We start from the raw sequence: 17,085 nt of genomic DNA, 5'->3' as shown, positions 1-17,085 counted from the left end.
ATAGTCTTTTTTTTTTTTGGGATAACATACCAGTGTGCTCCTCGCGGGTTTTTCCTTGACGACACCTTGCAAAATTTTGCAATACAGTAAGGCATAAGTGACGTTTGTGTCTTCCTCGTCGTTCTGTCTGCGTGAACTACTGTTCGCCAAGCGAGTATACACACTTGTTACGTCACCACTTGAGGGCGTTCCAACACGGAAGTACTTCTATGTTGAAAAAAGTTAAATAAATCAATATTGGGGTGTATTCTTCAGCTCTTATGCATGTTTCGTAGCTAAACTAACTATTTACTGCCAATCAAGCCATACATGTAAAATTAAAGGTGCCTTCCTTTAAATTCGATTGCCATAATATTTTTTTTCCAATAAATGTTTCAAAAATAAGGCTACTATTTCAGTCAATCATTACATTCAACAGCCTACTCGTTTTAATTCTCTGGGCACAAATATCCTTATTTTCCTCCGATTTTTTTATTTATTTTTTCCCCCAGTTCAACTCAAACAGTAGCCACTGTCCAATTTGTATTACACAGTTACCTATGACTTAGCATCTTTCTTTTTTTTTGAAGAAGAAGAAGAAGAAGAAGAAGAAACTTGACTCAGTAAGACTGAAGGCAAAGGTGATATGAGTTATTTATTTGCCTTGTGTGTCTGTACCACACCCTTCGGTATGCCCAAGGCTATGGATCCCAGGATGTCTTTGAACGTGTGTCTGGTTCCAGTATACCACTTCTACAAGACTGGGGCAGTGGGGGCCTACCGATCAATAAACACAAGGATGCTAATCCACAGTTTAGCCTTGTTTGAGAAACACACATACGTGCTACGCATAGTGGCTAAGAGGAAAGACTGGATTTTTTAAAAGTGTATTCCGATTAGGTGTAAAAGAGCAGATACTGAGAAAGCCTGAAGTGAAACACAAAATCAGTGTTTAAGAAATGTATAAATGGAGAGGGGAGAAAGAAGTAATAGTGGACACTACAAAATCGAGATGGGCCCCAGACAAGAGCGAGCAGTGAAATTGGAGTATGGATGAATAGACAAGAGGGGAGGGGTGCTATTGAAAAGAACAGGAGGGGGGAAGGAGATGATAGAATATGAGGAAGAAAATTGTCTCAAAAGTATCTCCTGAGGCCAAAACTCAATCTCATCTCTTTCAAACACAATCCAAAAGGATACATCTAAGATGTACAGGATGACCGCAGTCAGATCATGTTTAAAGTCTGCTTTCCTATTCTTTACCTCATTTCCACTGACTGTAATAACTCAATACCCTGATGTGGTATCCCTTAACAGAACTGCCAATAACTGCATAAATATATATGACACTTGATATATGATATTGTAATATAAGCTGCACGTTGATACGGGTGGGTATCAGCGATCCATAACTGCTTACATGGGGAAATATCCATATTCATCCATGGTATGTTTTTTCTTTACCGTACGTACAGTAGGCTGCATCTGATCCCAAAGGGGGGAGAGCAAGTTGATGACACGAGAATGGCAATGTCCTTTTATTATAGAAAATCTGATTATTTAGCAAAAATAAGAGCAAAACAAGCCCCCCATCACCAGCCGTTATGGTAGCGGTTAACTCCAGTCAGCAGCAAGTAAAATAACAAGCTGCCATCTAAATCCCATTCTTTTTTTTTTAAAAAACAAACCCAGGAAGGTTTTTGCTATGTGGGCCAATCAGATGTCAAGGCCCAGGGGGCAGAACCAATGAGAGGGCATCGAGTTGGGATATTGTGCTCATGAGTGGCAGGCAGGTTAAAGGAGCAGATAAACACAGGTTCACACAATACCTGCTCGGAGGCAGCCTGCTCACATGACCACTTTTTGGGGTCAGAGGAGCTAGCGATGGACCTCAGCTGAGTATTGCATCAAGGTCAAAGGTGAGGGAAGAGAGTTGGATGAGTTCAGGACTTCGTACTCACTCTCTTCCCATCTGCCTCTTTTTCTCTCTCCAATTTTTTTGGCTCCCCTTTACCTATTTATTCTTCATTGAGGTTTCTCCCTTGGGGGCTGGAATGAGTGGACGGATAACATCTGTGTGGGCCTTACACCATTACCTCCCATCTGATAAACCAGTGGGCCACTCCATCACCCTCTTTCTCGGACTCCTTCACCAGTAAGGGGAGAAGGAGAATGGGAGGCAAAAAAAAAAAAAACAGATGCGGGAATGAGAAGAAAATCTAGTTTAGGGTAGAATGTGTGTCTGTGCATTATTCTTCGCTGTGTGTATATGTGGAGAGCAGCTGTTAGCTAAAGGAGAGATGGGAAGTATCAAGGGTCCTGATGGCATCCAATTAAGGGAGATAAAATGATGATGAATTGCAGCTGGGCAGTGGAGACAGCCACTACTATCTGTGCACACTATTGTTCTGCCTTTGTGCAAGTACACAAAAAAAAAAGCAGAAAGGAGGTTTGAGGCAACAGTGGGAGCCATACAGTAAAAGTTGGATCGAGTTGAGGCAAGAAAGCTTGAATGAGTTATTCATTCGTCATAGGTTTCTCGTCATTTGTCATAAAATGGGCATTAAAATTGGCAAGTTGTTTAAGCTCATGTCCACTAAACATGCGCAAAATATTGACATTATATTTTTAATATTTCTACTAACTGTATCAAAATGGTTGCCATACCCACCTGATTAGAACTGTCCTGCTTGTAACGACTTAGCTGAGAAATAATCTACTTCTGTCGGATGGGAAATAAGAGTTAGGTGGCAGACATGGATGGAGTAAATAAAGGCCACATAACATATCAGCTGGGAAAGCAGTTAACATGAGGCACACTGGTGTAATGATGTCATCACACATGCTTGTGTGCGCGCATGCATGTGCGGGTATGAGAGACTGTTAGGAACATAATTCAGGCTTAGCTGTCACACTTACTGCTGAAACACAAATTCACTTCAAAAAGGCAAGTAGAAATCTTAAGCAAAAAAAAATATATATATTAAAATTAGAAAATTATTACTTCACATAAGCAAAATTATCTGCCAACAGACCAAGAAAATTGTACTTAAATTTACCTGTAAGAGTTTGAAAAATAAGAAAATAATACTCGGCTCATATCAACCACAACAGTCTGGAAAATTTTTAGAATTTTGGGGTTTTTTGACTAAAAACAAGTAATGTTGAATATTTTTCGTAAGATGCATATGCATTCATTTAGGGTTGACCAACTCAGCCTGTTTGTCAAGCAGGGAGGTAACAGGTCCCATTGTAATTGTTTGGTATGACCCAGCCAGAAATTGAACCCACAACCTCCCAGTCTGAGGGCAGACACTCTACCACTAGATCCACTGAGTGGGTCGTGCATTTACTAGAAAGAGACAAAATGAGCTTAGTGAATATAACAAAACGACCCACTTGAACATGAGTTTTACACAAGAAAAAATGCTTATAATAAAGCTATATTGCTCGTATTTTTTCAATGTAATTTTTTTCAAGACTGCTTAATCAAATAATTAAGTAATAAGAAGAGTGATCTTGTCTGACAATTTTATTTTTAGCAAAAATAAAGCAAAATAGCATTTGGGTTAAATTTAAGAAATGATGTCTTACTTAAGAATTCAGTTTATGCATAACACCATTAAAATGTGCTTATACACCACACTGTAACATTACTGAATGTCTCTCCCCCTTTTTATGACAGGTGAGGAGCAGCTCCCACATGTTTCCTTGATAAATAACGATTAATTGCTGTTAGCTCGAAGCATGTGTCAGCTTCTCCACCCATCCACTGTCTCATCATCTATTTCTAGTAATCTGTGACCTTTACCTGCCTTTCCTTTACCCTTTCGTAGCACTGTCCCACCCGTCCATGCTAGCTTTGATGGCCAATTATATGAGCAAGAAGTTCGCACCTTGATCTTTTCCTGTTATGCTGGCCGAGGCATTTGCATTCTCTTCAGTTCTGTTGTAATCTTCTCTGCATGACTGGGAACCTTATTGGAAAGGCAGTCAGTATAATCTTAATTTATTCACTTTACTTCAGTGTGTAAGGGTGCAATGAAGAGATGGGAGAATCACTCGGGAATGTTCTGAACTCCCATTTCCATGTCAGTCTTTAATCGTGCAGACGAATTCTGCCTGGAAGAACTGAGCGGGCTTGTTTTTGTTTGTTGTTTTTGGTTGTAGGCCTTACCTGATGTTCTTCAGGCAACACAATACCGATGATTGAGATTGAACGAGTGGTGTCACTATTGAATATTTTTAGAATAGATTAATCAATTGTTTATTTAAGCGATTAATCGACTAATCAGATCCATTTTAATATTGCACTAAAGTGTATTACAAAAGCATTTTTACTTGATTTACTGTTCATTAAACAGTGATTGGTGGTTATTTTGTACTTTGTATTTGTATCGCAATTCAAAAAAAAAAAAAAAAAAGGAGGGGTGATGTATGCTGTGTACTATGTTACCGGTTGGGTCATTATTTTCCAAAGTAAAAACAGATGTTTGTAAATGTCTTCTTATGTCTTTTTTCATGAAGGACTACAGAAATCAGTAAGCAATTACTGTTGATATGCTAAAATCAGATAATTTGGACAATTTTAAATTAAAAAATAGCTCCAAACGATTACTGAATTATTAAAATAGTTGTCGATTAATTTCACAATTGATTACGTGTCGATTAATCGATTAATATTGACAGCTCTTGATTGAAACATGAGTGCTTTTGCTGGTAAAAGATAAGAGTGGACTCCATTTTGATTCAGTTAATTCAATACATGATTAATCCACAATCAATTCCATCCAAATGGCAGAATCAAAAATTAGTCAAACCACTAACCAGTTATGTCCATCCATCGCAGCACCTGTTGATGATAAGAATGCCAAATGGTGAAAAAATAAATAAATGAATAAAGCAGTGAATATGTTGAAAGATGGCTGTTTCTGCAAATAATTAACCAAGTGTGAAAATCCGACACAAGCTTACTGCATACGACACCAGTACATTTTTCCCTTAAGCCAGCATTTCTGTACCCCATGCACTCTTTTTATACTATGAATTGTGTGTGTGGTCCGCTCCTCAGTGTGTGGAAGAGATAAGCTGGGTAACTGGGTCCGGCTATGCTCCAATCCTGTTAGCATTAGCGATTAGCACAGGCTAACAGGCCTCCATTATGAGCTGGGGCTGATTTAACGGAGCCTGATCCCTCATATACGGCGCGCACACACACTGAGCTATCGGACAGATTAGCACTTGATCCTTGATTGGGAGGCCACATCAGTCTTGCACATGTGTATGCAACAGGAAGATGCTTATAAAAATACTTGGCCCAGCGGTTTTTGTGTGACTACATTAGTGTAGCATGGTCGCTTACAAGAGGTCACCCTTTTATCCCTCATCACCTTGAGAAGAGCAAGTGATCCGAACCAACTCTATCTCAGCTCTGAGTTTGCCTCGGGCTGGTTTGGTATTTTTAGCAGTCCAGGCTTGCAGACACACCTTCAACATGACTAATTATCAGGCTGTGACCCTCGCAGAAGGTGCCCGATGTACCCAATGTTACTTCTTACCTGCCTCTACTCGCCATCCATCTAAGCTTTCCTCTTCACCGCCACCGATGCAGGCCATTTTGTAGCTTCGCCGCTCTTTCTTTGATTCCGCCCCAGTCCATTTGCGCCGTATGGGGCCTGACTGACTGATTCTATTCTGATTTTTGCTCTCTAACAATATTTTCATTTCATTTGGTTTCAGTCTGGTGAGAGTCTTTCTCTTTATTTGTCTTTTCTCTTTGCACATGTAAATCCTGACCTTTCTTGAAATAACCTGCGAAATGTTTATATTTCCATATTGAAATTGGTTATGCAGTGAGTAAAACACGCACTATGCGTATTCCCTGAATGTGTTGAGCAAAAATACTGGTGTGGTATGAAAGTTTAATAAGCCTTTGGTGCAATGAGAGAAGATGAGCATTGGCTCGAGTCGTAACCTAACCTCTGTGATGCCTCCAATGCCCATTAAACACAGATGCGCACACGCATACTGGTTGCAGCCTTACATATTGATGTGTGTGGGTTTTTTTTTTTCTTTCTTGGGGCAGCGACATGCTCAAGCAGATCCCCAGCTTCTCCCCTCTCAACACACAGCCTCCCCTGAGGATGGATGTTAAACCATAAACACCTGTACATGGCCAAAACAGGGAATGAGGGCAGGCGGTTTGATTGTGCTTACAATGTTGGTGTGTATTTGTGGTGTCGCTTTTCATGGAGTCTTGTCAGGATGCACAGCAGCAAGGTGAAAACGGACAAGGTCACTGACTGACCGTATAAAATCGGCATGCAATTCTCATCTGTTTGTTTTTTCATCAACTTTTAATAGAGAGTACAAACGTAATGGCCTTCTCAAATTAACTTGCACTGTTTTAGCGGGCATGTAAGAATCAAATCAGTACAATTAGAAGCTCATCAGTTCCAAACATTGTGATGGTTCACTTTCCCAGGCATGCTGGGTGGTCTCTTGAGGGGTAGAGAAGAAGAAATGTTCTAAATTTAGAGGACAGAAATGTCAGTTGCTGTCCAAATATACGGAGTTTGTATGTGAGAGTGTTCCTGTGCTTTTTGTGTGTTTTATTCATAATTCTTATTTCCTGTCCAGACATGACGCCTTTACTGGAAAGTGTGCTGCCGAAACCCTTTTTACAACATAGTTTTCTTGGGACATGTGTGTCAAGAAGGAATCTTCTGTGTATGTGTTGGTGGGTCTTGTGCGATAGACGAGTGTCATGACTCGAGTCATGCAGGAGTAATGTTTGGTTCTTGTCTCATGTCTGGGATCACGCCTGGGTAAAGTTTGACCGTGCGCCAGAGTTCATGACCCGTTACGTGTCTGTTTTGGTATTGATGTAACTCCATCCAGTTTCAACTAGTTTAGGCTATATGATGTCTGGACTATGTGATGTCAGGAATCTTTTATGCTATATGATGTTTGTTGATGTTAGGAAATATCTGTAATTACTGCCAATCAGAGAATTCCATGTCAGTACTAGTACTCACTTGTCTACTAGCCACAACCAATGAGATTAATTGACTGTCTATTTCAGGGTCTGAGAATTGTGTGAGTTTTGCCGGATTATTGTCCAGCTGTTCCTGTGTACAGCGTCTCTGAGTTTCTGTGCCTCTCGATGTGAATAAATAGATAAAATCTTATTTGTGTCTGCGCCTTTGGGATCCAAACCTCTCAACACACAACAACGAGAAAGAATGAGATTCCCACAAGAGGGTGTTTGTTAAGAAACGGAGGGAAGAAATAATGAGAGGGAAGGAGAGGAAAAGAGGAGTGAGAAAAGAGCAAGCAGCCAGACATGTCAGGGAACAAATTGAAAATGCCAATTTCACTTTGGGACCCACCAGCTCAGCCGTTTATAGCCTACCCACAGCCTCTTCTTCCATGTGTAAATGAATGGTGTCCACAGAATAACGCACAATAACCTCTCTCCATCCATCTTGCGCTTGGCCGTTTCTCCTTCACCCTTGCTGATGTGTTATCCTCTCACCCGTTCCCAGTTCACCGCCCCATTGCATTTCACTTCACTTGGACGACATCTGGTTTGTACGCCACCATAAAGTGACACATTTCTTTCGTTTTGGGTGTGAATGTTCTTCCTCTAGTCATACCACCACAATACATTCGTTCTCGAGAGGTGTCTGAGAATTTTGGTCGGAAATAATTGAACACGTTAAGCACTTGTATTGCCCGCCCTGACTCATCGTCTCGGGCCGTATTATCGGAATAAATCCACCCTTAACACACCTGAGACATGAGGATAAATGGTAATCTAAGATAATCTTATAGGACAATTTCACAAGACATAAAATAGTCGTGTGTTTGGCATCCTTGGTTGAGAAGAGGCAAAATCAGGACAAAAACATCCCAATTGTCTTTATGTGTATACAAGACCTAACTGAAAAATATCATGTTCACTGTACAGTACCTCCAAGGCTCGATGCTCTTCCATTGCCTACACCATTTCCTATTTTTAGCACCTGGTCCACAGTAGGTCTGGGTCTAATATAGCCCAATATAGAGTCATAAAACCACGAATCAATACTTTTAATTCGGCTTACCCCCCCCCCACCCCCAAATTAATGTGCCAAATACCCAATAGAAGTAAGGTAAGAATTGGACATAAAAACACAAAATGTGGATGCATAATTATGTACTTTGCCCATGTCTCTTATAATACAGGTAATTTTTTTATTTATTTTTTTTCATTTTTTTTTTATTAACCACTGGAACCAGAGTGTTTTTGCTTCTTTATTTACATAGCGCTGTGGTTGTAATTGATTTCAATTACTATTTATGGTTTTGATCAGGTCATGTTCAATAAAACATATATGATTAATGTAAATGTATTGGATTTAATTATGAATGTAAATATTCATATTTTTACTAATAAACCAAAGTAAGAGAAAGAAGTTTCTACTATTTTGCAGCATTGGTACTTCTGGGAATGTCTTCCATATAAAAGTAAAATTGGTACTGCATGAAATCCTGAACTGAATTGAAAATCGATATGACTCAAATTGGGCCCTTATGAATCGAATCAAATCAAATCGATTTTGGAAATCTGAATCCATACCCAGCCCTTGTCCACAGTGTTCAAACTTTGCCTAGCTGGTTCCATACCGGTGACATAAATCTTGAGTTTTCACAGTTTGGGCTATATTGAAAAAGAAATGCAGTATGAAAATGGCGTAATCCTGCATAAGCAACGTTAAAAGTAATACTCAATCACTGCATAACATAATTATACATGCATGTTTTTTTCTGCTGGCCATATATATTTTTTTTTTAACTGATTTCGACTCTTTCCACATAAGAACAACATGGGGAAAGTTTTTGCAGTTATCTCATCATATTTTTATTTGTTATAGTAGACTAGTGGACAGGATAGTATGGCTGTAACGTGTTGTAAACTTACCAACATGAACATCATGCAAATCAACTTGCGATTGTGATTGGTCAGCTAGGATCCCATCATGAACCAGAAGTGTTGACATCATCCAAATTATGCAGTTTTATTGGTTCAGACACGCAAATGTCATGTCCACTGCAATCATCTATGGGTCCAAAGGGGTTAATTTAAAGAAAAGGTTAAAAAAAAAAAAAACATGGGTCCTAAGCAAAACATACCTGAGAAAATGTGTTTAAAAGGAAAATCCTTTTCCACGAACAACCAAATGGCAGGCAAAATATTCTCTGGGGTAAAAAGAAAAAAATAAGTGAGGGGAAAAAAAAATCTTTGACTAAAATTCCAAGAGCAAACTAGAAGTTCCCATGAGATGCATGGAGACATTCTCCTTAATTTGAATATCGCTATGCCTTTAGAGCTCACTCAGTGTAAATCATCCAATCACAAACGTGAAGAATGAATTAATCAGCCACTCGCACATTGTGACATTGGTGTGTCCTAGCTCTCATTTTCTTATCTTTTCTATGCACATTTCTTGTACTTGAGGGCCCTCAAATACATTCCAATTCACTATTGTTACTGATGTCACGATAAATCTCCCAGTATCACATTGGAGTGGTTGATATCAAATGGTGGCAAAGTTGTTGCGAGAATAGGCCTGTGTTGCGCCGTAGCTGGAGGCACAGGGCTTTCACATAGGATTTTATCGCCGCTCTACTAGAAGATAATAGTCCTGCTATCTCTCATCCTGAGGCCACTGAAGGTAGTGACCATAGAAGTGGTAGTGGGAATGAGTGGATAGCCTTTGACTGACAGAGGGAGTAGGTTAGCATGGACTGTCTTCCTCGCCACAAGCCAATATGTCTGCACATGTCATCTAGTGTATCCTTTATGCTACACAGCAGTGGTTCTTAAATTTACCAAATTTATTTGGAGGGAATAGAAACAGAACCCTGCTGCGAATAGCGAAAATCAGTGAATCATTGATGTGAATTGCTAGGAGGATCATTAAAGTGCCAACAACATGCATTTAACTTGTTCACAGTAATGATCACGTTACTTATATCTGTACGTAAAAAAAAATCAACATGAACCAAAAAAAAACTTCATGAGGCTCATAAAAATATTAGCCTAAATATTTCAACACAAACTGACATGACATCACATATGTTGAACAGTATGCAAACTATATTAACTAATTTGCTCCCAAAAACATGTAAATGCGTTCTATTTTAAATATTACCAGTGTCCCAACGACGTTTTTATATATATATATATATATATATATATATTTTTTTTTTTTTTTTTTTAATGCTAGAGCATAAAGCAGCCTCTGAACTGAGAGAGAACAGTTGGAGCAATTGTAGTTATTCCAAAAACGGCCAGCAGGTGGCAGCAGAGTATAAGAGATCAACCAGAGCCATGTTGCAACAAGCTATTTTCTCCACAGTTTTACAGATTTGTGAATAATGATGAAACTTAGCTATATTCTAATGCTAATTGCTGCAAAATGGAAACAGATAGAAATATACTTTTTTTTTGATGAAAGAAGAGACTCTAATCTTTCTTTTGGTAGGTTCCATGTTTTTATAACAATAGAGCACAATATTCTGTGGGCCTTGCAAAATCAGTCAAAATCCAGTAAAACAGCCGGGAGCGAAAAGGGTTTGCTTCAGTGAAAATGGCTAGGAGTGAATGAGTTAAGATGGAGGAGGCATTTGTTTGAAGTTATTAACATCGTTTTATCTGTGCGTGATATTCAGCATTCATGATTTATGAGTGTCTCATTAGACAGATTTCTGTATGTCTTGCCATCACATTGCTGCTTTGGAATCTTGTTGTCTCATTTAAAGTCATTCCATAAAACTGATTATGCCGCCAAAGAGTCAATTACATTTCAGCTCTTATTAGTTCAGGATGCAAAAATGAAATTAGATGTGAATGTTTTTGTGGGAGATATATTAGGCTTTTCATTCATCACTGAATAGAGTGAGTCATCCGGCGGTGAGGATTACAATCTCTTAATCAACTCGGTGCTCTGCCAGGCAGGCAGCGCAAATGTGCGGTGTGTTAAAATCACAATATAGCCTGTCTCTCATCACTCATTTTTATGGCCCTTCAACTGGTGGAGCAGCGCAGGGTATGACATTACTACCAGCCGCCAGCTCAACTCAATTGGGTTTTTATTTTTGGCACGTTTTCTCTTCATTTTGCAAACTCTCAAGTGAGGTTCTCGTGATAAAAATATTGTTTCACATTATTAGATCAGAATGTGAATGCTGAGTGATTGTTTTGTTTCTTCTTCTTAACTTTCAGTATACCTACGATGGCAATGACATCAGTGACCTGCCGGTGGATTTGTCTGTGGTTTGGAATGGAAACTTCAACATCGACAACCCCTACAACATAAAAGGTAAAAAAAAAGTTTTGGATTCATGTTTATCAGCCAACTGCGTCTGTGCACATGAGCAAATTATGTTAATTGTGTATGAAGAGCTACTGTTGTATACATTTTTGTGACCAAATTTAAACACGCTTCCTCTTCTAAGAACCTTTGCCCACCATAATATCCCATACTAGGCATTACTGAGTCTACATTTAAGACAGACAGTTCCAGCTGTATCCGGTCAAAAGCCTCATATTCCCTTGATATATAATTAAAACGGTATGACGCCACACCTTCCTTGCCTGCCAACCCAAGAATGATAATGTTTAGGGTTAAAGGCATACTCGATGGACGACTGTGGAAGCAGACAATGAGATAATGTCTGCTGGATGTAATTGCTCGTAGGAGTGTCTTTACAACGCTGGCTCCAAAATGATTACGGTCCGCGCAGCACAGCAGGGGGGCGTAACGTTATTCTCCCGCCGTGCGGTAAAGTAACATCATTGCCACCATCAATATGGCCTGCAGATGACATTTAAAACGTCAGTATGCTTTGCTGTGACTGTCACTGTTTAATGATTAAGGCTCATGTGGAAAGCTTCTTTTTTAGTGGAATGTAATGTCATTTATAATTGGAGGATATTTTATTACTAGTTGATATGGTATACCTTCTGCGTATATATATCGTTCACTTATATGTATTCCATCAAAGTGAGAACTTGCTAATAATATTCAATCCTGCTGTCCTTTCAAGGTCACATTTCTAAATAATATTTCATGTTCAAAACAATTTTTATCTCACTTTTATACACCATTGTGCCTCCGAAAACGACGGCCCAAAGATATTTTTCTTCCTCTTGCCTATCTTAGCTCCCTGCCAGCCCCTATCCTATTTCTCAATCATGATAATCATCTTGTGTCGCATGAGAAATTTTCTCAAATTTTGATATGTTAATGTAATTAGGAAGGAGTCATTTAGCAGACAGTAATTGGTACGGGGTTGCTTTAAAGCTGCTCCGTGACCAATGGGATTTGGGGATGGAATAGCAGAGAGAAGAAGGGATTTCACTGTACAATTCCTGGGGCGTTGAGGGGAAATATTGCTTTTAGATGGTGACATTGAACCAGTTTTTCAGATGCTAACGGAAAGTTAATAGGAAAATGTTTTTATCTTCAATCGGTTGTAGCCTTCAGGATGTTTCGTCCGTCTCTTCCTGTCATAAAATAATTCTGCTCGTCTTCCACAGCTCACCTGTACAAGTGCTATGCACTGAGAGACAGCTGTGGCATGTGTCTGAAGGCCAACCCCAGATTTGAGTGCGGCTGGTGTGTGCAAGAGAAAAAGTGCTCCCTCAGGCAGGAGTGCGCTCCGACAGAAAGCACTTGGATGCACGCCACCACGGGAAACAGCCGCTGTGCACACCCCAAGATCACGAAGGTGAGCCACGTTTCAGACGTGACAGATGCTCACACGGGTGCTTGACATTTTGATGGAGGTTTCTAAAAAACAGAAATATGGAATAAACACTTCAAATGCCTAAAACAAATCGGTTACAAATAAAAACTATTGACTGCTTACATGCATGCATGACCTATTCTGATGCCTTTTCTCACCAATTAATCTTCCATCTGTACTAGTTACCTCGAGTTTTTAGGGCAAGTTTCGATCGGCATTTGAAACATGACATTAATTTTCACCCATTGACATCTCAGAATTTTAGCCTGCCCCCAAAAATTTGTGGCTATTTTTAACTGAAACGTGTCTATCAATCGGCGGAGGGGACTCCCTGAGTAGAATACAAAATGGAAGAAATGAGGAGAATGTTGGGAAACAATAAAGTTATACCATTTTACTCTAAATGGAAGGTGATTTTTGACCACATTTTCTAAAGGCGATAGCACACAAAGCCATTCCTCAAAAAGCCCCCAATAAGAAGATTAATTTCTCTGGGACCCTTCGTCCGATATTCAAAATTCTTGCTGCATTGTAGTCAGGCTCATGTGGCCTTTCCAACCACACTTGGTATTTATTTTTTTTTCATTTTTGGATAATCCTGTCATGTTTGCTATCTTGAGGGTGAGGTGTGGCATCCCTTTACCCCTAAAGAAGAAATTATCCATGGTTCATATAAAAATGTAAAAAAAAAAAAAGCCGAATTTTGATTTTAATGATAAATGATGAAACTGATTGTGTGACGCCTGGTTTTATTGTTTTAACATTTTCACACAGTTTAGAAAGTTTTCAACCACAAAATTTTCCACGGCTTACAAATTGTGTCGTTTGACATATATATTTTGCCACAAAATGATTGAACTCCAAGTTGTACAATCGAGGAGCCATCTGACTTTCATGGTTCGATTATATACCATTTGATATTGTCTGGGCTTGTTTTGTTTCCTTGTATTCTCTAGGGAGTACTGAATTCAGGTATCGTATCGGGCCGATACCCGGCCTTATTTCAAGTTATTGTTACTCCTGACGACAGCCGATACACGTATCGGCCACCCTCTTGTGGCTACTATCAGCAGCTAGAAATTTGAACATGGAAAATTAACATTGATTTCATGCAATTGAGGAAAATGCTGTATTGGGATATATAGGTCTTTCCTTAAAGTGATACAAGACTTATAACTCATTTGCAGTATTGGATTAGGCATTGTGTACAAAGAATAAAAGTGCAAATATCTCTGCCATCTTATTCCCTAAATTTCCTTTAAAACCGACTAAGTATCAAAATATGAACATACCGTGGTGAACGCCATTATCCTGGTCACGTGATCATGATGACGTGTGTAAACCCAAAGCTGCCTTGGTCCATTTCAATGGGAGTTTGCTCACGTAAATGGCAAGAAAAAGACCGTCTTCAATCCTAGATACTGCGCCGTTTCTGTTCAGAGTAAAACCCTCAACACTTCCGGTTTCATGTCATTCCATGTAGAGTTGGGGCAGTGGGGGTGGGGGGTGGGGGCTGGGGGGGTCCGCTCCTAATTTGGGCTAAACATGACATGTAGCTTTGCTTAGTAGAGTAAAAGCCACCCGTATGTTTACCATCCACTTCGACTTGCCTGCGGCTGGATCTGCCATTTTCAGCTTTTGGTTGTAAACAAATCTTAGGCAAGTCCTCCGTGGCTGTACTGCTTTTCAAGAAGTGCTTCTTTGCTGTGAGGCGTAATTCCTTTGTTGTCACTGGCAGCCATGTCATTCAATGTGTATTTTATGCACGTGATACGTCACAGTGATCACGTGATTGTCCAAAATGCCCGATACAGTACTTAACTCAAAAATATTCATAGAAAAATGCTATAAAATAATAATCGCTCAACATAAATTGACATTTTTTAATTGACATTTCACAGAATAGCTGGTTAGTTTTTCATAAGTCTTGGATTTCTTTAAATGGATACTTGGCTCATTGAGCCATTTTCAGCAGTAAAAGGTTAATATTTTGTCCTACTTTTTTTTTTTGTATAAAAAAACAGTACCTTTAAAAACTAATATTTGAGTACTCGTATTGATAACGGTCTTAAAAAAAACTGCTATTGAACATCCTTTGTATAAACTTTTGTCTCCTATCAATTTTTGAGATGCCAGATAAAAGGAAGACATCCTAGAGCCCCTAAATTGAACAAATACTCATCCCTCGCCTCCTTCAAAGTTGTGTGTGTGTGTGTGTGTTGCCCAGCAACTCGACATTCCAAATAACAAACATGTCAGGTTTGTGTAAGGGAGGTGGTCAAAGGGGGCAGCCTGGTTCAACTGACAGTATGTACTTTTGTAAGTGAGCTTCGATTGCCTGCCTCTTGCGCAACAACTCCATGATTTGCTGGTTGACAGGAATCGCTGACTGCCAAAGGCAAAGCATTAAAAGGAGACGAAAGTTGAACTCTACTGAGTTTTTTTTTGCATCATTGTTTGGCCCCAGTGAGGGAAGGGAGCACAGTTGAAGGCAGCAGGGCGGGTCGACATCTTCGACACCATTACCACGACGGCAAGCGCAACACAGATGGGCTGACCAGGAGGAGGCGACTCACAGACAGACACACACCAATCTGAACACACTGATGTGATTAGAGACGACAAATTCACATATTGTAGGCCGACACACTCTCAACAAAGCAGGCAGGGTATGTTTGACTTGGGAAAAACAAAAGTATGTGGAGAGACAAAGTGAATGTGGAGTGTGTTAATTGTGTCCCACCATGAGTGCTGCGTGTGTACGTGCTCTACATCTGACATGCCGGGTGGGCTGAGGCGTATAAACACTGTGGCGTACCCATCTGTTGCCATCCATAACCGTGGAGGTGGCCTATGTCGCACTGTGACACGGGTCACTGCAGCTCACCACAGGGAGTGGCATACTGTTCATGAACACGCACACACACACTCCATTGGTGTGTTTGAGTCCTTCAATAGCCGTCTTCATTTATTTGGATGTGGGATGCTAGGAAAAAAAGTGGCATTTTTCTTGATCTAAATGGCGTGAAATATGTCTGCACACTTGCTTGAGCCCTGAGTATATTTCCTGTGTGACTTCTGCTTCCTCCTTTGAATACATAATGAAGGTGCTGGATAATTGGGGCACTAGCACATTGATAAATCCTTTAGTTAATGTCATCTCTCTTGCGCTCGCCCTCCTTTCTCACTCACTCCGTTATCTCTTTGAAACGAGCGTTCAGAGCTACGGGTTGCATGTGCATGTACATGTGAGAGAATTGGAGGGGTTGTTGCGTGTTTGCCCGCAAGCATGTGCATATTGAGGCGTAAATCTTGGCCTCGGGGTAAGATGTTGGTGGCAGTCAAAAAGCAAGCGTAGTAGAAAACCAATAACAGCAGGAAGAGGAACTTAGCTTGAGCGCAGCAGGGACAACGAAGAAGAGATTCACCATTGAACCACTGGAGGATTGTTTATCAGCGAGCCTACCCGCAAGCATCACCTCTCCTCTCCACCTTTGACATTTACAGTGTGACATTTAAGGCCTAAAGAACATCCACGGGCGACAAAGAGGATCTCTTCTCTGCCGCCGTTTCCTTCTTTGGTTTTCCAAAAGAAGACGCAAATTGAATATTACTCCACTTCTTCTCGTCCAAGTCCCCTCACTCTCCCTCCTCCACTGATCCTCTTTTTTTTTTTCTTTTTTTTTTTTAATTCATTTTTGCCTGATACACATGTGCTTTGTTCGTTTTTGAAGAGCAGAATGCTAGTTGGTCGCTGTCTATTAGCCAGTGGATTACGTAGCTGCTAATTTCATTTGCACTAGAGAATTGTATGTTGAGATTAGGAAAATTCGATACTACCACTTTTTTTTTCTTTTTCTTTTTTCCCCAGCCCGTAACGAGCGTAAGTTCATTGGTCCAAAACTGAACTAGTTCATAGTCCCCCAACTTAATGTGTTGCTCCAAGCTGGTAGGACTGGACAATTATGGAAAACATGACAATCATGATTATTTTAATTGAGATTAAATTCACAATTAATTAAACCATTATTCAATGATTTCAACACTTAATATTTATGCAACTATGCTCAACAATGTGTAGTTTCATTTTTGGCCACACGTGGTATTTCCTGCATCGTGCGGCTTTAATAAGTATGATTGCATAATTTGTATAAGACGTGAAACAGCAAATTTTCTTAGATTTGAGATTTTGGACTATTTCAAAAGCAATATGGCAGAATTTGATTTTATTGCAAACGTAATGTGGAAAAAAAGACAATAGCCATTTTGTTCTGTTTTTTTGTTGTTGTTGTTTTCTCTTTGATACAG

General features: G+C 39.7%; 1 protein-coding gene across 4 annotated transcripts in view; it reads left to right on the top strand.

The window, feature by feature from the left end:
- plxna1b (plexin A1b) overlaps nucleotides 1-17,085 on the top strand; it is a 205,628-nt gene that overhangs the window by 136,533 nt on the left and 52,010 nt on the right. For all 4 annotated transcript variants that reach the window (XM_077528740.1, XM_077528738.1, XM_077528739.1 and 1 more), the window contains exons 11-12: nucleotides 11,252-11,348; nucleotides 12,569-12,759. In XM_077528740.1, coding sequence (XP_077384866.1) covers nucleotides 11,252-11,348; nucleotides 12,569-12,759 — 288 coding nt within the window. The remainder of the gene's footprint in view (nucleotides 1-11,251; nucleotides 11,349-12,568; nucleotides 12,760-17,085) is intronic.

The sequence above is a fragment of the Festucalex cinctus genome, chromosome 8 (assembly GCF_051991245.1).
Source record: "Festucalex cinctus isolate MCC-2025b chromosome 8, RoL_Fcin_1.0, whole genome shotgun sequence".
Lineage (NCBI taxonomy): Eukaryota > Metazoa > Chordata > Actinopteri > Syngnathiformes > Syngnathidae > Festucalex > Festucalex cinctus.
This window is presented reverse-complemented; position numbering and strand designations above follow the sequence as displayed.